The sequence below is a fragment of the Carcharhinus amblyrhynchos genome, chromosome 13 (genome assembly GCF_965287045.1).
Source record: "Carcharhinus amblyrhynchos chromosome 13, sCarAmb.v2.hapA, whole genome shotgun sequence".
Lineage (NCBI taxonomy): Eukaryota > Metazoa > Chordata > Chondrichthyes > Carcharhiniformes > Carcharhinidae > Carcharhinus > Carcharhinus amblyrhynchos.
The window spans coordinates 55,802,891-55,825,278 of NC_137336.1; the positions used below are offsets into that span (position 1 = coordinate 55,802,891).

Genomic DNA, 22,388 nt, shown 5'->3' on the forward strand with positions numbered 1-22,388 from the left:
AACGACCGGATTCTCACCCTCCCGCTCCAGGTTCCTCTGCAGCCCAGATGCGACATCCCGGACCCGAGCACCAGGCAGACAACACACCCTTCTGTGCACTTTGTCATTGTGACAAAGGACAGTGTCAATACCCTTAACCCCACTATCCCCAATTACTACTACGTTCCTTTTCACCTTCTCTTTGCCTATGCCCTGCTGCATCACTGTACCGTGTGCAGTTTGCTCACCAACCTCACCTCCCTCGTTCTCGTCCAGACTGGAAGCAAGAACCTCAAACCTGTTATGCAGATTGAGAGGCTGAGGCATCCGCTCGCCACCCTCCTTCCTCCTCTCCCCACCCTCCTTCCTCTGCTCCCCACCCTCCTTCCTCCGCTCCCCACCCTCCTTCCTCCGCTCCCCACCCTCCTCCCTCCTCTCAGCAGCCCCCTCTTGTTCCTGACCCTTAGAGTTAGCCAGTCTAGGGGGGGGGTGGATGTCACTTGCTCCCCATTGACAATGGCACCCTCTCTCCCCCTGATGAGCCTCAGTGTCTGTAGCTCAGAGGCCAGCTCATCTACCTTGAGCTGGAGCTCCTCCAGCAACCAGCACTTACTGCAGACATGGTCACTGGGAAGGATCCTGGGGTCCACCAGCTCCCACATCATACAGAAACAACACATCACATGCCCCTCCATTATTCACTGTAGTAATATTGAAAATTTCAACACAAACTTACCTGGCCCTTTTTCTCCCAAGCCCTTTTGCTCCTAAGCCCTAGTAGCTCACTCTGCTTCCCACTCACTCCGCAGCCCGCTCCGACGCTGCCCGCTGTCTACACCAGGCCTCCTTTTAAACCTGGCGCTATTTTAAAGCCTGCTCCCCCACAACTCCCTGCTATCCACTCCCTTAGAATTCTTGAAGTGGTAGATACAAAAAGCCCACAAAAATGCTTTTAAATGATTTAAACAGTTCTACAAGGTAAGTTCTTACTACGAAAGTGCTTTAAGAGGATCATAATATCAAGATATGGGGTAGGCCATTTAGGATTGAGATGTTGAGAAACTTCTTTACCCAGGAGGTGGTGAACCTGTGGAATGCCCTACCGCAGAAGGCTGTGGAGGCCAAGTCACATTTCAGGTAATCAATCATCAATGATTATACTGAATGGTGGAGCAGATTCGTGGGGTCAAATAGCCTTCTCCTGCTCCTATTTTCTATTCTTCTAAATGATAAAAGAGTTCATGGGGCAAAACCAGTGGGAGTGGTAATGCGGTAAATAAAGGAACAAAAGATGTGTCTGGAGGAAGTGGAAGAATCTTGAACCATTGCCATCTGAAAACAAATAAAAATGAGAAAAATGAGAGAAAAATCAAAAAGGGGGCAGAGGTTACAATCTGAAATTGTTGAGTGTTTCCAGCATTTTCTGCCTTTTATTCCACCAACTTTTAAAAAGAAGCTGAATGAACACATGTTTTTTTAACATAATTAAGACATTGGGGGCGAATTTTCTACCTTGCTGCATTGTTAGAGCAATGCAGCGGGCCAGGAGACTCAAGCAGAGGCCGTATAATGCGCTTTCCGCTGGGCGCTATGACCTCACCGAGTCTCCAGCCGCCGGATTTCCAGCATTGTCAGCTCTGCATCAGAAATTGATGCGCAGCTGAATAAATTATATTAATGGGGGTTTGCATCCTATTAGCAGGCCCGGGATGAAGTCTCTGGGCTCGCTAGTGTCTCCTCCCCACCAGTAGTGTTTCACTCCAGCAGCGTTTACAACTGAGCTGGCGGCCAGACCCCCCTGGAGTAAAGGGAGGCCATGGAGATCCCCCAGGAGATCAGGCATAAAGGGGGGAGTGCCCCCTGCACATTGCCAGCTTGGCAGTGCCACCTTGGCCCCCTGGCACTGCCCAATGGGCAAAATGCCAATGCTCGGGGACACCTTGGCACTGCCCATTGGACATCGGGCAGTACCAAGGGGGTGGGACCAGAGGCAGACAGGGCCTATGAGGGTGAGATTGTTGGGAAGTCAGGCTGCCACTCTGTACTCAGGCTTGATGACAGAGGGAGGGAGGCCAGTGATCAGGGCTGGCCAAAGGGGTGGGGGTAGGATGTCGGCCTACCGGGGTGTAGGGTCTGCAGCGGGTAGGCGGCATTGCCAGTGGGGCGGGGGGGGGTGGGATCAGGAGATCAGGACTGGTGGCACAGCTGGTAGATCAAGGCAGGTTGGGGGGAGGTGAGATTGAGACCCAGATACATCTGGAAGGCCAGTGATCAGGTGGTGGAGGGGGGGGTCACATGGTCAGCAACATGGGTTGCTATGCCACTGGCCAGCGATTGTAAGGCCAGCTGTATGGGCTACTGCGCATGTGCTGATCTCCACTATGACAGATTAGCGCATGCGCAATGGCCCACTCAGTGCTATGCTGTTGGCCTCTCCAGCAGGAATAGACCCTGTCCCCAACATTTTAATGAGATTCACACTAGAGCACAGAGTGTGGGAAATTCATTTTGAAAATCCCGCTGAACTTCACTTTTATGTGAATTCGGCACTTAGAATGTTTTGGGGAGAATTCCACCCATTAAGTTAGACATTAAAGCTAGTGCTCTGTCTATCTGTTCAGGGATTTCAGGTTGATTACCCCATGGCACAATTTGAATACGAATGTGGAATACTCCTGATGCCCTGGATGATTTTCATTGCCCAAGCAACATTATTCAAAAACAGATTACCTAAAAATTGATCTCATTGTTCTTTGTGGACTTTATGTGCAAAATGGTTGTTGTATTTGCCTACATAGCAATAATGATTACACTGCAAAATAAATAATTGTATCTGAAGTGTTTATGGCATTTTTACAGATGTGACGAAATATTATGATCAAAGTACTAATCAGCATCAATTAATGATAGATATTGTTGTTGGAAATTTCCTCAGGGAAATCAGCTACTACAACTCAAACATAATCCACAAGGGAAGTTTAAGAACATAATAAGAACATAAGAAATAGGAGCAGGAGTAGGCCATCCAGCCCTTCGAGCCTGCCCCGCCATTCAATAAGATCATGGCTGATCTGTCGCTGCTCAGTTCCACTTTCCTGCCCTCTCCCCATAACCCTTAATCCCCTCTCTTATCAAAAACCCATCAACCCGCGTCTTAAAAATATTTAGCGAGGCAGCCTCCACCACTTCAAAGGGCAGAGAATTCCAGAGATTCACCACCCTTTGAGTGAAGAAGTTCCTCCTCAACTCCGTTCTAAACCGCCCCCCTTTTATCTTGAGGCTGTGCCCCCTAGTCCTATTGTCTTTTTTGAGGGGGAAGAGTCTTTCCACCTCTATCCTATCCATCCCATTCATCATCTTATACGTCTCAATGAGATCTCCCGTCATTCTTCTAAACTCTAACGAGTACAAGCCCAGTTTATTCAGCCTCTCCTCATAGCTCAACCCCCTCAACTCCGGTATCAGCCTAGTAAACCTCCTCTGCACTCCCTCCAAGGCCAAAATATCTTTGCGCAGGTGCGGCGCCCAAAAATGCACACAGTACTCCAGTTGCGGCCTCACCAATGCCCTATACAGCTGCAGCAAGACCTCCCTACTTTTATATTCAATCCTCCTCGCTATGAAGGCCAGCATCCCATTCGCCTTCCTGACCACCTGCTGCACCTGCAAACTGGGTTTTTGAGACTCATGCACAAGGACCCCGAGGTCCCTCTGCACCGTCGCCTGCTGCAGTTTTTCGCCTCATAAGTAATAGTCCTTCCTACCATTTTTCCTACCAAAGTGGACCACCTCACACTTGCCAACATTAAATTCCATTTGCCATTTCCTGGCCCATTCGCCCAGCCTATCTAGATCCTTCTGCAGACTCTCCACACCCTCCACACAATTTGCCGTTCCCCCAATCTTGGTGTCATCAGCAAATTTCGACACTCTACACTCGGTTCCCTCCTCCAGATCATCTATATAAATGGTAAAAAGCTGAGGCCCCAGCACCGACCCCCGGGGCACTCCACTAGTCACCATCCGCCAATCCGAATAGCACCCGTTGATCCCCACTCTCTGCCTCCTATTTGACAACCAATCCTCTATCCACGCTAACACCCTACCCCCAACTCCATGTCCCTCGACCTTCTGCAATAACCTCTTGTGAGGCACTTTGTCAAACGCCTTCTGAAAATCTAGAAAGACCACATCCACTGGCTCTCCTCTATCCACCGCCCTAGACACATCCTCATAGAACTCCAGTAAATTTGTCAGATACGACTTCCCTTTAATGAAACCGTGCTGCGTCTGCTCTATCAAGCAATTCCCTTCAAGATGCTTTGCAATTTCCTCCTTAATGACAGATTCTAACATTTTACCTACCACAGACGTTAAACTAACCGGCCTATAATTCCCCGCCTTTTGCCTGGCACCCTTCTTAAACAACGGCGTAACATTAGCCGTTTTCCAATCATCCGGCACTTCCCCGGAATCCAGCGACGTTTGGAAAATAACCCCCAAGGATAGGTGGATGGGAACTTTTAAATCTTTAACCCAACTGCAAATTGCCTCCAAGACTTTTGGATGTAATGGAGGTGGGCTGGGGGCAAGAGTTGGCAATTAAGCCACTCTCAGGAGGCAGGTCAGTTAGGAATTTTTTAAAGGAGGCTATATGCCTCTATTTTAATGATATCTTTATTTTTAATCATGGCAATTAAAGCAAGAAGACTATATCCACGCTGATCATGTAAGTGCCTATATTACACAAGATTAGACCCTGCAATCAGACAACTTGGCTCTTCTCCCCACTCCTAACCTATATCCATGAAGTTATGTTCAATCTGTAATATCTGGTTCACCTCCTTCCATAATATCCAACTTGCCATTCACAATATTAGAATTACAGTAACTGTTTTTCTGTTCGATGTTTCTACCAATCTACTGATCTAGCAGGAAAGCTGTTAAGTATATTTAAAATGCATCCTATTGTTAAATTCAGCAGGACATATGGGGAAGCCTTACTTCTGAGTTTTCAGTACAAAAATTTTTCTCCATCCCTCCATTCTCCCCAGCCTGGAATAAAGATAAATGTTCATATTTATGCATTTCCAGGGGTTTCTGCTGATGTACAACTGAATTTACAATGGCTGATTTGAAGAACCCCAAAGAAATAGATGGGAGTCTCCTGTATGATTTTAGATTTACCTTGCAAATGCATTTTAGAATAATTAGAGTGGAGATAGAAGTTGTCTTTTCATATTAAATTTAAAATGATGACCTAAATCAAGCAGCACACAGAAGAAAAATCAGACAGGATTCCATTGATCTGGTAATTAAATAGATCAGAAATGGGGAGATATATTTTAGCAAAAATTATAATGTGGGTTCAGTTAGGTTTTAGGAGGTGTGAGACCAATATAATGTGTTTCAAATTAGTCATGAGTAAGCCATGTCAGTCTTTTGTCTACAGCATCTTTAATTTTGAGTGACGGAACTTATCTTTGGAGATGAGAAAATTAAATAGAGTTATGAATTTTCCTGCATTCTTTAGCTAAGGCACAGTCGATTCTAAATTGACATGCAGAGAAAAAGGAATATTTTCTCACTGAAGTACTGGGAATTACACAAAAGATTGTTTCCTCAAAGTCACTTTGTGAAACTGTGGAAGAAATATGTCCTGAAGATAATATTTTAACCTCTTCTGGAATGGTACAATTTCTACGTAATTGCACCAACAATAACTTCTTGTTATTCTGTGTTATCACCATACTGTGTGTTTCTGTGTTATTACCATACACGTAAATAAACATAACTATCAGTTTTAGTCTGAACATAATGATCTGACACAATGAGATTTCCAACTTTTGAGATATGCAAGCAAGTGTAATGCAGTGTGCATCCCAGGTGATTTTTACAACATGGATGAGTCCATGTGGCACATCTATCTGTGAGGAACTGCAGCCCCCTTTTCACTATTTGAAGGTGCTGGTCCTCAATTTCTGGCTCCACTTTAGCATTATATTCCTGATCTTTGCACATGTGCACCCCTACCCCTTGCCACCACCATAGTGTTGGGGGGTGGGATGGAGGGTGAGTGGAGGGGGGAGAAGTGAGTGATATGGGCAAGGCAGGGGACCTACTTGTGGGTCTCCACCTTAGCCTCGATGAAGTGACTGTCTACAGGTCTCCAGGTAGGATACAGCCCTGGGGTGCTCACTCTGATTGCCTGTCTCTCTGCTGTGGCCTTGTTCATGTGGGTGGCCTTGGAGAAAGATCATGTAATGTCTGTTGGTACAGTTGAGCCATTCCTTGACAAGTGAGTACTGCAGGGATTTAGGCGTGTTGTAGATATGTGAAATAATATTAAATTTTAGCTTATTACATTTCCTTGCATTTTAATAATGCTAATTTTATTTGTTATGTCCCTCTAAGATTGAGACATTATACTTTTTGAGTTGATGATACTGGAGCAAATGGGTTAACTAAATGAGACATTCTGGTGCAATTCATCGATAGTTCCCAGTTCTGTCACATGCTGCCCAGTTTACAATACAAAGTAGAAAATTCAGTCCACCTATTGCAACTGCCATTTAGCTATGATTATAATTTATTCGTGCTTAGAGGTTTCCAGAAGTAAGCAACATAAATGATTATTGATTATTTTGTTCCTTTTCCAGTTGAGGAAAGACAGATATAGGGTATTAGAACCTAAATATAATGTAATAAGAGCTTTGGTTTTCAGCGCAGACAAGATACACAGGCAGTGACCGAGTGCTTTTAGTTCTTTTCATTTTGGGGCAACATTGATAACACCAGCTAAATGGAAAAGTGGCCTTAAAAATGGAACAACAAACACAAGCAGATATCTGGACCTAACACAGTCTTCGAAAAATCTAAATCTTTATTCAGTTCCTGAGTGGGTCCAGAGGGTGGTGACTTAATGCACTGTGCAAAACGTCTTTGTTCAATTTAAGAGAGGAGCAGGTATCCAGGCAAACACTAGGACCCTGTGCAGTGCAGATATAGCCTTTGTTCATCTTAGAGTAGGGTACATTTGCAGAGCACCAGGAATGCAGTAAGGGAGGAAGCGAATGCAATGTACAGTAGCAAGCCTTTGTTCAATTTCAGGCAAGAGAGAGTGGAAACCCTACCTCGCAGAATCACAGAATTGTTACAGGACAGAAGGAGGCCATTAGAACTCTGTGCAAAGTGGGAAAACCCTTAGTTCGTTTGTACGCAGGGAAGGTACCGGTCCAGCAGGAGAATCTTAGTGTGGTGTAGAATGAACTTTTGTTCAGTTACACAATGTGGCAGGGTATAGAGACTGAGATTAAGAAAGACCCTGCCTGCCGGGGAGGAGCTTTTGGTTCCTCATTAGAACGGGCGGACTGACAGGTCAATAATAGCAGTGGGCGAAGTGGCAGGAAAGCCTTTGTTCGGATTCAGATTGGGGCGGGTACTGTGCGGGGCACTCGGACTGATCGCAGTTGAAGGAGGAGCCTTTGTTCGGTTGGAGTGTTGGGCGGGTACCCCTTCCAGGCGCTAGGACCCGGCGCAGTGCGGGAGGAGTCTTTGTTCAGTTTCAGAGCGAGCGCAGCTACAGCCTCGGAGCCGGAGAGATCTCAATGGGAGCAGGGACCATGGCGCTCAACCTCAGCAATAACAGACTCGCTCTACTCACAGCCTATGAGGATGTCATCAACGAAAAGACCTCCACCGACTGGTAAGGGGATCTGGGCACTGAGCGGGGCTGGGTGGCGGGGAGAGGGCTGGCGGTGGAGATGAGGTTCGGGGTAGGGATGAAGATGGAGGGATGCAGATGGCAAATCGCAGCAGAGCCAGGCTTTGGGGATTTCCTCCTATTGCAGAGTTGGGAAATGCATCAGCGCCTAGCTTCAGGCGAACAATAGGATACCATCGGATGCGAAGGAACAACATCATGCAATATGTACCAACAATAGAAACGGTGTCAAATTAAATATTACATCTTGAAGCATAGGTATTTTTAATTGATTCAAAATGATTACCATCATATCACTGTTTTCAATATTGATGTTTTATTCATTAATTAATAGTACATAAAGAGATCGTACACTATACCCTTGAGAATTCGCTGTTCAATATATCATTGAAAAAAAAACCTGCAGTTAATTACACTGTTTCATGGGTGGTCTATTTATAATTATCCGGGTGCATTTTAGTGTTTTTTTTGCTCCTTATGATTATTCGTAATGGTTTCAATTGTAAAGTGTTTAAATGCCGACTGCTTCGAGACATGTTGGAAACAGGGGGCGACGCCAGTACCTGCCCAGCCTGGATTTACCCAGTACTTGTGGTCTGAAGTTGCTGTGTCAAAGCATCTGAACCGCTGAAGGCTTGTTGTGTGCTGGGCAAACCCCCTCTCCGATCGCCCTGTGATTACTGATAGGTGCCAGTCAACGAAGCGCAGATCGCCCTGTCTCTTTGTTATATGGTAACGCAGGCTGAAAGGACGGCGTAGATGATGGAATGACTGCAATTTATTCACCTCCCCCCCCACCCCCTCTCCCCACGCCCCGCTTATTAGAAGGGTCTGTAATTTCGTGCATTAATCACTGTGCATCGTAGTGATGCTTCGTGCAATTTTTATTCACCGCATGCGTTATCCCTGTATAGTTATTTTAAAGAGTTATCATGTGCTTATGATCATCATTATTCCATTGACCGGCCCCTCTTTTTTCCTGATGATAATGCAGTGACTGATTACATTGGAATTTAGGGAAAGACTGGCGTAGTTAGCAAATGTTTGAGTAATTCGAACCTCGCTAGACATATCGCTACCAATTTCACTTTTGTAAATGTGAAAGATAAAATCATAAGCACATCACTGGTTGCCTTTTCCACCTTTGTACCTCGGTGAAATATTACAGCTGCTATGTTATTGCATTCTATATGTGTAATTCTCAAAATGCTTCCAGAACTATGGGAATTGCTTGACTTCGTGAAAAGCTTGCACTCCCTTCCCGGGCCCATTAAACGGGATTTTTTAAAATGGATAAGCGTAGGAAAATGCACAGTTGTTGGACATTTATACCTGGAAGATTAGAATATCATGTTCTCAGTCGCTCGATTAACAGAAACATGTTCCATCAGATGCTTTCTATTTTGTCTCTTTAAAACTGTACCATTTGAAAGTGCTGGCTTGTAAAACAGCTGGCAAAAGCCTTTTGTATAAAGGTTGGATCATCAGGTATCACAGAATCTTTACAGTGCAGAAGGAAGACGTTTGGCCCATTGAGTCTGCACTAGCTCTCTGAAAGAGCTTTCTACTTAGTCCCACTGCCTTGCCTTATCCCTGTAACCTTGCATATTCTTTCTTTTCAGACAGCAATCCAATTCCCTTTTGAATATCTCAATCAAACCTGCCTCCAACAGCCGCTCAAGGAGTACATTCCAGACTCCCCCCCAACCCCCCGTTCCACCTCCCCACGGTGGGGGTGCGGGGGATGAAATGAGAATCCTCATATCACTTTTACTCCTTTTGCCCATTAACTTGAATCTGTGCATTCCAGTTCTTGATGCTCTGTTGAGTGGGAACAGTTTCTAACTATTTATCCTGTCCATACCCCTCAAGATCTTGAATATTTCAATCAACTGTCCTCTCAAACTTCTTTTCTCCGAGGAAAACAGACTCAGCCTCTCCACTCTATCCTGACAGCTATAGTTGTTTATCCCTGCAATCACTCTTCTGATGTATATAAAAATTACTATTATACTCTGTGTTCAGACTTGTTGTGATTAAAATTGTATCCAATGGACACTTAATGCATAGCTTCATTCCATTTAAAGCTAATTTTGGCTGTATTTTGCTCTCCTCACTGTTATGGAAACTATCATATCCAGTTGACCACATGGCCGCAGACAGATTCACAGGCAAAAATTGAATTATCTCAATCTGAAAATTTGTCAATATTTAGATGAAATTGAAATCTGGAGAGCATTGTGTGAATGTAAAACTCTTGGTAAACAAAAGGGTTAAGTTTAGAAGAGGACTGGTTGGTTGAAAATTAGATTACTTTTGTAGCCATGAAATCCTGCCCACGATCATTTCACAGTGTGAAATGATGCAGAGCGCCCTCTAGTTAGTTGTGATGATTATATGTGGATATAATCATTGCAGGGGTAGTGTAGTTATCATTTGAGTATTGAGATGCAGTGCACTATGTAGATAAATATAATTCATTAGGTATTAGGTGTAATGATAAATTCAGAGTTTCAGTATTCAAATAATATCTATCATTTTTTTCTCGTCTCTATTGCATTCTCATTAAAATTGTCATAAAAATGTCATGAACAAGCACCTAAAATATTTTTCAAAGAGGCTAATGAAATGCTGCCCTTTACATCTAAAGGGCTAGAGGTTATGCTTCAGCCCTAATTAGATCACATTGATGTATCATAAGCAATTCTATGCAACACCCCTTGGAAATCATATATTGGCCACGGAGGAGGAGTGTGGCATAGGTTCAACAGAATTATACCTGGACTCCTAAGGGATACATTTTGAGAAGAAATTACACTAAATAGGGTTATATTCCCTGGAATTAGAAGGGGTGATTTTATCAGAATTTTCAAGATATTCAGGGAGATAAGGTAATTAGAAACTTTTCCACTGGTTGGGCAAACTGGCACTAGGATCATAGTCTAAAAATTAAGGCTACATTTTTCAGGAGTAAAATTAGGAAACACTTCATTCAAAGGGTGGCAGGAATTTGGAACTCTACTGACAATAATTACTAGGTCAGTTGTTAAATTTAAAACTTAAACTGATGGATCTTAGTTAATCAAAGTTATTATGAAATATGGAGTTAGCTTGCAGATCTGCAATGATCTCATTGAATGGTAGGATGCACATAAGAGGCTAAATGGCCTTCTCCTGATCTTAGGATTTTACAGAAAGGTGGATTGCCCCGCCCCACTACTCAAAAATGTCTGCTAGTACCATGGTGACCAGAAACCCAGCTGCCCTGCAGTAATATTATACTGGGAGCAGCCTTAATTGGTTTGGAGTGCAACTTTACCCCCATCTGGAAGGAAGCCCTGGCATAGAGAGCGGCCAGCTAATAACATTTGCTGCTCCCTGTAGATGTAGCAGCTGCAAAGTGAGTAGTGTCCACTGCTGAGATTACAGTCAGATTGGGAAAAAGGGAAGTGATGGATTGCTAACTTCAGGTAAGGCAGGGGTTTTGGTCAGGCCTGCCTGGTCAGGAATTCGGGGTGGGGGGGGGGGGTGCGGTCAGGATTCATAGATCAGGGAGAGGAATAAATGGGGATTTACTTCATTGGGCGTTGGCCCAGATGGGCACAGGGAACTCCAAAAATGAAATACTCTGCTCTTCCTGCCCAAAAGCAGTCTTTGCAGTGAAAGCTGCCAGGCTGATTGCCTTTCCCCCCACCTTTCTTTGGTTTTTAATTTCAAGGGTATTGGAGTACAGGGTTAAATAAGTCTTGCGATGATTGTGCAGGGTTTTTGGTGAGATCACATCTGGAAATCTGTGTGTAGTTTTGGTCTCCACATTTGAGAAAGGTTTTACTTGCATTGAAGGCAGTGCAATGCAGGTTCACTAAATTGGCTTCTGAGAAGAGGGGATTGTCCCAAGTGGCTGAGCAAATTTGGCTTCTGTTCTCTAGAGTTTAGAAGATTCAGAGGCAATCTCATTGAACTTACAAAATCCTGAAGGGGCTTGATAAGGTGAACACTGAAAGATTGTTTCCATTATTGGGGAATTTAAAACAAGGGGTCACAGTCTCTGGATAATGGGCCAATCATTTGAGGACTGGGGAGAGGAGAAATTACTTCAGTCGAAGAGTAGTGAATGTTTGGAATTCTCTGCCGCAGAGGTTTGTGGATGCTACATCCTTGAATACATTTAAGGATGGAATCCACAGATTTCTGGTCCCTCAGTGAATTAAGGGATATGGGGATCAAGCAGGAAAGTGGGATTGAAGTCTGAGATCAGTCATGATTGTAATGAATGACGGAACAGGCACAACGGGCTGTATTGTCTATTCTTGCTCCTGTCTTGTGTCCTTGGTTCCCCTGCCAGATGAAAATTTGTGGTGGAGGAGGAATGATGGAGGAGGTCATGCTTACATGACCATGAATTGGCCACTTAAGTTCCTCAGTAGGCTTAAAGGATGGGCAGGGTTTCTGATAACTTGTCCACCCACTGTAACATGGGAGACAAGTTAGGGGTGGGTGGGAAGGCAGCAGTCAGGCCACCAGTTCTATTTTATGCATGCCCTGCCTTCAACAATGCAGCGACTGGAAGATTCATCCCTATGTTCCCAACTTCTCTCTATCTCTCTCGATACATTCCTCTTATTAACATTTTACTCCTCTGTGCTTCTTGCATTCCACCTTTCTCCCTTCTTAAGTTACACTTTTGTTTGTATTCCTTTTGCTTCCATTTGTCTCACCATCTCTCTCCAAGTAATTCTTTTCATCCCATGTGCCTTCTGATAGTGGTAATGAAATTACAGAATGTGGCAAATCATAAATTTGCAAGGTTTGTGGCTGAAACAGAATTTTAATGGAGGATTATAATTCTCATATGGATTGAGACGAACTGAGTAGCTCAGATCAGAAAGCTATGAACTTCTTGTATATTCGAGGTAACTTTCTGGGCCAACATGTTCTAGAAGCAGGAAGAGAGCAAACATTACTAGATTTAGTTAATAATCTCAGTACAGGAACATTTATCTAATTGATCACGATCAAATTTAATGTTAGGTTGAAAAGCAGACACATACCATGGTTACTCAGATTCTAGATTTCGAGAAGGCTAATTTGAAAAAGGTAGACAGACTAATAGCAAATTGGTCAAAATGTTATGAGATAAAACTACAGATGAGTAGCAATGTTCAAAAATAGGCTCAGATCAAGCATCAGATCAAGCCAAAGATGGGGCGTAATGCCTTTTCTTGTCAGCTTGGATCTATGAACTTGGGACCATGAACTGGATTCAGTTTAAGTTTGGTTTTTGGAGCAAGCAAGGTGATGGATTAAGGGCTTACCCTGCCCACTCTGCATTGGCTTTGTAACTCTGAGAAAGGAATAGCATTTTTAAAAATCATAATTTTGCTTAATACAGGAACAGTCTTGGCAGGGGTTGGGGGCACGGTAGCACAGTGGTTAGCACTGCTGCTTCACAGCTCCAGGGTCCTGGGTTCGATTCCCAGCTTGGGTTACTGTCTGTGTGGAGTTTGCACGTTCTCCTCGTGTCTGCGTGGGTTTCCTCCAGGTACTCCGGTTTTCTCCCACAGTCCAAAGATGTGCAGGTTAGGTTGATTGGCCAAGCTAAGAAATTGCCCCTTAGTGTCCAGGGATGTGTAGGTTAGAGGGATTAGTGGGCATGATATGGGGTTAGAGCCTGGGTGGGATTGTGTTCGGTGCAGACTTGATGGGCCAAAGGGCCTCTTTCTGCACTGTAGGGTTCTATAAACCTCTATAAAAAAACCCTTTTTCCCCCAATACAATGATGAAAATGTTGTTATTCTGGATATCATTCATGAATTTATTTTCGTTTTTTTTAACCTCGTCTCATATAATTTTGTATTTTCTGGTCGCCTCTCCCAGTTTCCTAGATCTACACTATTCTTTGCACTTCCATATGCTCTTTCCTTCAGTTTTATGTTAAATGTCAGCTTTTGTTGACGGTAGCCATTTTATTTGATAAATAGATTAATCATAGAATCATAGAACCATAGAACCCTACAGTGCAGAAAGAGGCCCTTCGGCCCATCGAGTCTGCACCGAACACAATCCCACCCCAGGCCCTACCCCATATCCGCACATATTTTTGTGGGCAATCCAGACCCTATAAAAAACAGGTGGGGGTAATACTACAAATGAAAATAAAGTATTGGCAGACGAGTTGAATAATTACATTTTACCATTCTTTGCTGTAGAGGAGGAGGATAATATATCCAACATTCCAGGGAAGCTAATGTTGAATCAAGACTGGAATTTACTAAAATTAACAGAAGCTGAACTACAGTTTCAGTTAAAGGGTTGGTGCTAAAGACCGACAAGTTTCCTTACGACCTGATGGTTTCCAGTCTGAGTATCAAAGGAAGCAAATAAGACAATTGTAGCTGTTACACCCATAGTCTTCTAAAGAGTCAGCATGGTACCTTTGGATTGGAAAATTCCGAATGTAACTCTATTAGTTATGAAAGGTGTGAAAAGAAGCCAGAAAATGAGAGAATTGTTGTCTAACATCTGTTATTGGGAAATTATTGGAATCTGTGATTAAAGACAGGGACAGCACCTCAGATATATTTAGAACTGATTAAACCAATGGACGGCATGGTGGCACAGTGGTTAGCACTGCTGCCTCACAGCGCCAGGAACCAGGGTTCGATTCTTGGCTTGGGTCACAGTCTGTGTGGAGTTTGCATGTTTTCCCTGTATCTATGTGGGTTTTCTTTCCACAGTCCAAAAACGTGCTGGTTATGTGCATTGACCACGCTAAATTCTTTCTCAGTGTACAGGTGTCGGAGTGTGGCGACTAGGGAATTTTCACAGTGACTTCATTGCAGTGTGAATGTAAGCCTACTTGTGACAATAATAAATAAACTTAAAAGGTGGGAACATGGATTTGTGAAGGATAGGTGACAATTAATGAACTTAATTAAACTTTTTGAAGTAGTAACCAAAGCGATAAACATGTTTATGGATGTAGTTTATAAGGACTTCCAGAAGACATTTAATAAGGTTCCACGTAAAAGATTATTGGCTGAAGCTAAAATTCATGGAATTGGAAGTAAATGATTCACCTGGTTAGGAGATTGATTAGATGGTAAAAGACAGAGAGTAGCAACAATGTGTATGTGCTCAAATTGGTAGGAAGTAACTAGTGGTATCTCCTAAAGTTCAATACTGGGATAGGTCTCAGCTAGTCATTGGGTGGAATGTTACAAAAAAATGGCAAAGTGTCAGGGTCCAACTAAAAACCAGTCACAGCCATGTTTTCTCACCAGATACTCTGTTTTTTTTAAATTTGGGGGTATGGTTTGTGAGTCACTCTGGCAGGGTGAAGCCTGATACGAGTTGACAAGGCCACTTCCACAGAGATCTGGAAAAAGGCATCCCAATCTCACAGTTGAGTTAAAGGATCCCTCCCCCTGGATATCTGGACCCTCCCAAGCACACGTCAGGGACCCCAGTGAAGAGGGGAAACACCCCTAACCCTTGCAAGCAGAGAGGGAAGCCCCCCCCACCCACCATTGAAAGATCGGGACGTCACCCCCCGCCATCACCATCATGTCCCTCATCACCTAGGGCTATACCCACCTCTGTGTCTCCAGCGTGGTCATCATGAATGGTTTTCATTTTCAAAAATCAGTAATGATTCTCTGCTGTGATGGCACATTGGCAAGGGAGAGCATTCAAGGGGCCAGATGCAAGTTTCTGGGTGTAAACTTAATTACATCACCAGTAGGCAGCAAGGAAGGTCTCAAATCAAGATCTTGCTGACATAAATCCCATTATGGTCCTGTCACAAGGTTTAGTGCCCATAACGGGATTTATATCCGCGACACATGAGCCCGCTAAGTCTCACATTATATTTATTAATAGCTTAGGTAACACAATATTTGCAGATGACAAAAGGTGGTAAAATAAATAGTATGGACAGGAGCATTAAATTACTCTTCACATGAAGGGTACTGGATGTGTGGAAAGTCTCTCCCACAAAGCAGCAGAAGTGTACTCAATCATTTTAATCTAAGATGCATAGAGTTTTTGCTAACAAAGTGTATTAAGGGATATGGGGCTAGCAAATGCAGGTGGAGTTCAGATGCAGATCAACCCTGACCTTGAAGAGCAAAATGGACTTGAAGGGCTGAATGACCTATCCATGTTCCTAATTTTTCGTTGTCTCACTTGTACTTTCTGCTTTTTCTCTTCATCTCCTTATCTTTTCACTATCTTTTAAATCTCAACCTTCAACTTTTTCATCTTTAATTCATGCCCCTTTGTGTCAATTGCACTGAAACTCTGGAAGATCTGTGAGTCTTTTTTAGAATTATGTACAACATACAACAAAAAAATCAGACCACTCAGCCTATCAAGGTCATATTGGTGTTTATACTCCATGCTACTCATTCTCTGAGAGTTTTTAGTGCAGGGAACAGAAACAATCATAGGGTAAGGTTTTGGTGTGAGCCTTTTGAGATGGTGTTCACCAATCATGTGTCTTCCATCCCTGTTCAGGTCATGTGTTTTTTATACTTCTTTCATTTCCATTTCTTATTGTCAGTCAATGTCTGCTTTGTAAATCAGATCATGTGCTTTCATCTGGATCAGCTGGGTCTGAGCTGCTCTGCGTTTCATTGACAAATGTAATTTTACAAATGACTTTGCAAATTCCTTCAACTCCATCTGATTTGTTGATTTCGGTAGTAGGCTAGATTTTTGTGTTTGTTGTGATATTGGCAGTATCACTTCCTCTTGGCTAAACTCTGAGATTGAGTGGGCAGACTTGGACGAATAATTGCACTTTGGTCACAGCTTGTAAAACACAGGTTATCCATTATTTTTACAGTGTGATTGATCTGTGCACAAGTATGTCGTTTGTATGTTATGTGGTGTCTACTTATTAAAAATTAAAAATTACAAGTTTTCTTTTGCTGTTCCTAACTGTTGAACCACCATTTTGAAGATACCTTTAATGGTGATTTGACCAAAATATATGGGCGGTCACAGCTTCAGACATGTATATTGCTAATCAGAGACCATTCATTTTCCTGACTGGAGAACATCAATGATATTTATAAGCCTGTTCTGCATATTCTTTAGAACGCAGAACTGATTTTTGATTCTTTTGGCTCTATATTCAGAATGAAATAAGCTTCTCTTTTGATCTTTGATCATGTATCTTTCAATTGAATGTTCATTTAAAAGTCAAATGCCTCTGGAAGAAAGGGGAGGTCTGATTCTAAGGACAGTCAGAAGTAAACTTATGCCTATGAAGCTCAACTAATTTTAAGTTAGCGATTTTCTTAGAATAAACAGGGGATAATTGAAATCTCCTTGATGTCCATTCATAGAGACGTTGGACAAAGTTTTACATTCCCCTGTGGGTGTGTTTCTCGCAGGGGAGGATGTAAGTAGGGCCCACCCCATCACCACCCCACTGAGCTCTGAGCTCACCTTTATACTATTGGGGGCATGCGGGTGTTGGAATCAGCAGCCCCCCAACATAATTCACTGTATAATCAAAGATCAATTATTCTTGCTATCAAGACAATTGACCTCCCCCCCAGATAATATGCTGCCCATGTCATAAACTGTTTGGTGGTAGGCAACTGGGCATGAGCAGGAAGTCTGATTTTTTTCATTGAAATGTTTAAAGAGTGGAAACGAAGGGGCGCCTGCCATTTGCCGATCATAGATGACCTCTCCGTTAGGACATACCTCCCCTTCTTTCCTTCTTACCTGCTCCCCTGCTTTAAACCTACTCACTCCACTCCCTAAATACCAAAACTTACCCTGCCCAAGACCCTGAACTTATTTCTCTGCAATCCATGGACTTTGGTCTTCTTATTCTTCTACAGTCTTGGCAGTGGCCATTGATGTATTTCTGTCGCTGCTGGGACTGATGGAGCTGCTGCCCAATCAGATTGACAGAAGTCCCACGTTAATTAAGTTGGCTTGGAGCATATTCATGTTATGGGTAGCACAGTGGTTCGCACTGCTGCCTCACAGCGCTAGGGTCCTGGTTCAATTCTGGCCTCGAGTGACTTTCTGTGTGGAGTTTGCACATTCTCTCCACGTCTGTGTGTGTTTCCTCCGGGTGCTCCGGTTTCTTCCCATAGCCCAAAGATGTGCGGTTTACGTTGATTGCCTATGCTAAATTGGCCCTTAGTGTCAGGGATTGGTGATGTAAATATGTGGGGCTACTATAATAAGGATTGGGTGGTATTGTTGTTGGTGTCGGCACAATGGGTCAAAGGCCTCCTTCTGCACTGTGAGGATTCTATGTTGGCTTCATGCCATCTGCCCCGTTCCATATTATTATTATGTCATAACTTGCTGAATTTCGTGCTTGTGAGTTTTAAGTGATGAATTGGCATGGAGAATAATGTTACTGACCAGCTACTTGTTGAGTTTGCTTTGTATTTTCGCATAAATGAACAGGTCTTCCACCTCATACTGTATTATCAATAGTTATCTCTCCTCAAGTACTACCCCTCATCTTCTGAAAATTCACCCTTGACCCTTCTCTCCTTGCAAACTACAATTCTATCTCCAAATTCCCTCTTCATCTTTCTCAAACTCTGTGCCTCCATTGTGGCAGTGTCCACATGATCCTTCCCCAACATCTCCCTTCACTGTCCAGCTGAATAGACCATCCCTAATTCTCCAGTGGTGGCCAGAGGATCTCCTGTAATTACTTCTTTTCCAAACATTGCTTTGTTATCTGTGCTGTCACACGGCTTGACCAATATCTAGTATTGAATAAGCCCATCTCGTTTCCCATCTCCTCCCCTGCCTCTTTTAATTATGGTCTACTGAAACCCTCATTGATGCTTTCATTATCTCTCTATCAATGGCGAGGATAAGATGCTCTTCCATAGAGTTGCTGCAGACTTGATGGGCCAAATGACTTCCTTCTGCACAATAGGGATTCTATGGTTCTTTAAATGTAACTTATTTTTGAACATGAATTCTTTTTCATAATGCTGAAACTTGTTGAATTAGTGGTGCTTCTTACCACTACCATTTTAGACTGAGAAAGCCAATGATGCTACATTGAAAACATTTAGTCTATTGGACACAGGCATCTTTCATCCAAGGTAGTGGACAAAGTATCCCAAATGAAAGGTAATAAAAACTCCCGCAAATGTAGAAATTCTTTCAGGATCTTATCATATCTGTTACATTGAGATGAACGTTAAGACTGGTGCTGGTATCTGGTGATGGCGATATATCTTTGTCTGTTTTACCGTTTTTCTCCTTATTGGAAGGCCATTTCAAAGGTTTTCATGGCTGCATTGTAGCATTGGCAATGCATTGAATTTCAGTACTGAGGTTATTAAAAGCACCTCCATATAACAATTCTCTCTTTTTCTCTGCGTACACTGAATTCCAGTTTTTAAACTCAGAATATCCAGTTAGATGGTTAGATTTTCACAAAGCAGTCATCAGGTATTTTAGTCTCAGGGTCTTCACTTTCCACACACCTGTTCCCCAAGAGTCTGGGTCCAAACTGTCTCCCAACCACAGCACCCTCTTGCATCCCGTGCCTGCACCCCACCACCAAAGCTCATTTCAGAGTCCATCCTCACTCCTGGCCTCCACGCTTTCCCCTCTCGCACCCTGTGCCCTCCACCCTCTCCACCATCACTCCATCTGACCTCCAACCAGTCCCCCCTCACTCCCTCCCTCTAATCTCTCCACTTCCTCCCTCCAAATACTCCCTCTGACCTCTTGCTCCCTCTGACCTCCCTGACCTTGCCTCTTGCCCCAGGCCTGGACTCCAGCTTCCCTCGCTCCAGCCCCACCTTGCCTCATCTCATCTGATCCACTGAACCAGCTGTGATTCAGTATTTCTTGATTTTCTTTTTGCTCCCACTTATTCTAGGTGCTACCCCAATGTCTGCAGCAGGGGTGCAGGCAGCCTACTGACCAGTTGGCCCTATTTCCATGGATAACCTTGGTGACCATCCCCTAGAGAGCTGAGGCCAGGAGGGCCCTAACTTACTTTGGCTGTCCTACTGTGGGATTGCTCTGTCTGTGCTCACAGAGGGTATATGGGTCATAGACAAAGGGGACAAAGGGAGTGCCGGACAACTTTTGACAACGCCCCACTCCATCCCTGCCTGATTCTTTGAGGGGAAGGAGTATTTGGAGGAAGGTCAAAGTGCCTGACCCCCTATCAGATAGCATCAACACAAGCTCCACAGTGAAATGCAAGTCTGCGTGCATCTCAGATACTATCTACTGGACTACGATCACTATGGAGGCTGTCTTCCTCCAAATGGAGACCTCCACATGTATTACATTGGCACCAATTCATCTCGCAGCAGGTGGACAGACTCCTCGCTTTGTGTGCTACCATGTTGAGAGCCTTTGACGTCTTTAATGTCTGATGTTTGGCTGACTCCTGCTGACTCTACACCATCAGTTGAAAGGCTGATCCCAAAGATCCGTCACTGGATTTGAACTTCATAGATCGCTCTTGCCATATGTCCTCACTCCTCTCTGAGCTTGAGCTTGCCCTCTTCCTGATGGCACCTATAAATCTATAAGTGAGAGAGGAACGAGCGAGTGACAGCTTGAGTTGCCTCCAACCTGGAGTCACTCTTGAACATGCATTTATCCTTATTGGTTGGAGTCCAAAGCCAGTCACCTGACCTCCAATGACCTGGCCCCATTCTACCTCTGCCAGCTGAGTTTCCCTCTTCTCAAACGCTGTCACTACGTACAGTTATGGTCAACCTCCTCTCATCATCTCCCATTCTTGACGGTTATAGCATAACATTTGCTGTTGGGGTTTGAAATGGCCTATATTTAGCATCCATTTGTACAATGCAATTTCACACATTTTCTTCCCTTTGTCAGCTCTTTTCTCTCTTTAGAGATGCTGCCAGACCTGCTAAGATTTTCCAGCATTTTCTCTTTTGGTTCCAGATTCCAGCATCCACAGTAATTTACTTGAATCTATTTTTTCTAGTTTCATATACCATGGACACCAGTTGCTTTTATGTTGTGTTTTGGCAGGCCTGATGTAAATAAAAAACAAGTATTGATTCATAAAAGTGGTCTGTTTTGATGAGTTATATTAGAATCGGTCACCTACCTATAGCATGCTGTTGGACTAAAGGTAGTCAGGTGATCAAATGTGAGTTTATTTGGCATTTTGTTTTTGAATGTTCTTCCTTTCTGCAGAAACTTTATATATGGGGGTGGTATCGTAATGGTAATATTGCTGGATTAGTAATCCAGTAATCTTTACTATTGTCCCAAAGACATGAGTTAAATCCTACCACAGTAGCTAGGGAAATTTAAATTCAATTAATTAAATAAACCTGGAATTTGAAAACATTAGTCTTAGTTATGGTGACCATAAAGCTACAAGATTGTCGTAAATAAACTCATTACTAACGTCCTTCCGGGAAAGAATTTTCATATCCTTAATCAGTCTGGCCTACATGTGACTCCACAGTAATGTGGTTGACTCTGAACTGCCCTCTGAAATAGCCAAGCAAACTATTCAGTTGTACAAATTAAGTTGGATAAAAATAAAGCCAAAGAGACCATCTATCATCATTATAGACATTAGAAGTAGGCGGCCCAGTATAGTCCTCCTTACCAACATCTATGCCAAAAGTAGGAGAGCTGTCCCACTGATGACTTAAGCAACAGCTAGACATAGTCATTCATACTCTAGAATCACTACTATTGACAATGCTGGCAGACCCTGAAGGATGTACGTTCCAGAATGGGTCTGCAGCAGGTAGTAAGAGAACCAAAACGAAGGAAAAACCTATTTAACCTCATCCTAGCCAAGGTACCTTCCTCAGATACATCTGTTCTTGACAGCATTGTTCGGAAAGGCCACCACACAGTCCCTGTGGAGATAAAGTCCCGCCATTATGTTGAGGAAACCCTCCATTATGTTCTGTGGCAGTACAATAATATGAAATGGAATAGATTCAGATTAGTTCTAGCAGTTCATAACTGGACTTCCTTGAGGTACTGTGGGCCATCAGCAGTAGCAATATTGTAGTCCACCAAGATCTGTAACCTCATGGCTTGGCATATGCCTCACACTACCATTACCATCATGCCAAGTATCCAACCTTGGTTCAGTGAACATTATGAGGAACATGCCAGGAACAGAACTAATCATACCTAAAAATGAGATTTTTGTTGTTGACGCTATAATTAAGGGCTGCATGCATGTTAAACAGCAAAAGCAGCAAACTTTCCTCAGAGCTAAGTGATTCCGTAACCACAGATCAGATCAAAGCTCTGCAATACTGCACATCCAGTCATTAATAGTGGGTGATAATTAAACAACTAACAAGAGGAGGCAGTTCCATGAACATCCCCACCCTCAGTAATGATGAAGCCCATTGTAAAAGACAAGACAGAATAGTTTGCAATCATCTTCAGTCAAGAGATGTGAGTAAATGATCCACCTTGACCTGTGTTTCCTGACCTTTGTGTATTTCCAGTATTTTCTTACTTTGTTTCAGATTCCTGCAGAATTTTGCCTTTGCTTTAAAACCCCAGCTGGATGTTGACTAATCAAGTATTCCTGAGAAGTTCCAATGGAGTGGGCTCTTTATTCCATTTGATAATTTCCTTATAGAGCACCAGACCATGTACTTTGTCAATATAGTTTCAATGTCCATCCAAACAAAGAGTTAAC

At 43.3% G+C, this 22,388-nt stretch overlaps 1 protein-coding gene across 3 annotated transcripts in view; it reads left to right on the forward strand.

Annotated features, from left to right (window-relative positions):
- The window catches only part of dbn1 (drebrin 1), a 218,756-nt gene that overhangs the window by 30,730 nt on the left and 165,638 nt on the right, over positions 1 to 22,388 (forward strand). The window contains exon 1 of one of the 3 annotated variants that reach the window (XM_080201121.1): positions 7,098 to 7,684. The exons of 1 other annotated variant lie outside the window; for it this stretch is intronic. In XM_080201121.1, the coding sequence (XP_080057247.1) occupies positions 7,587 to 7,684 (98 nt within the window). In that variant the 5' untranslated portion in view covers positions 7,098 to 7,586. Of the gene's footprint in view, positions 1 to 7,097; positions 7,685 to 22,388 lie in introns of those variants that run through there. One more of the 3 variants, XM_080201123.1, reaches the window with a different exon arrangement.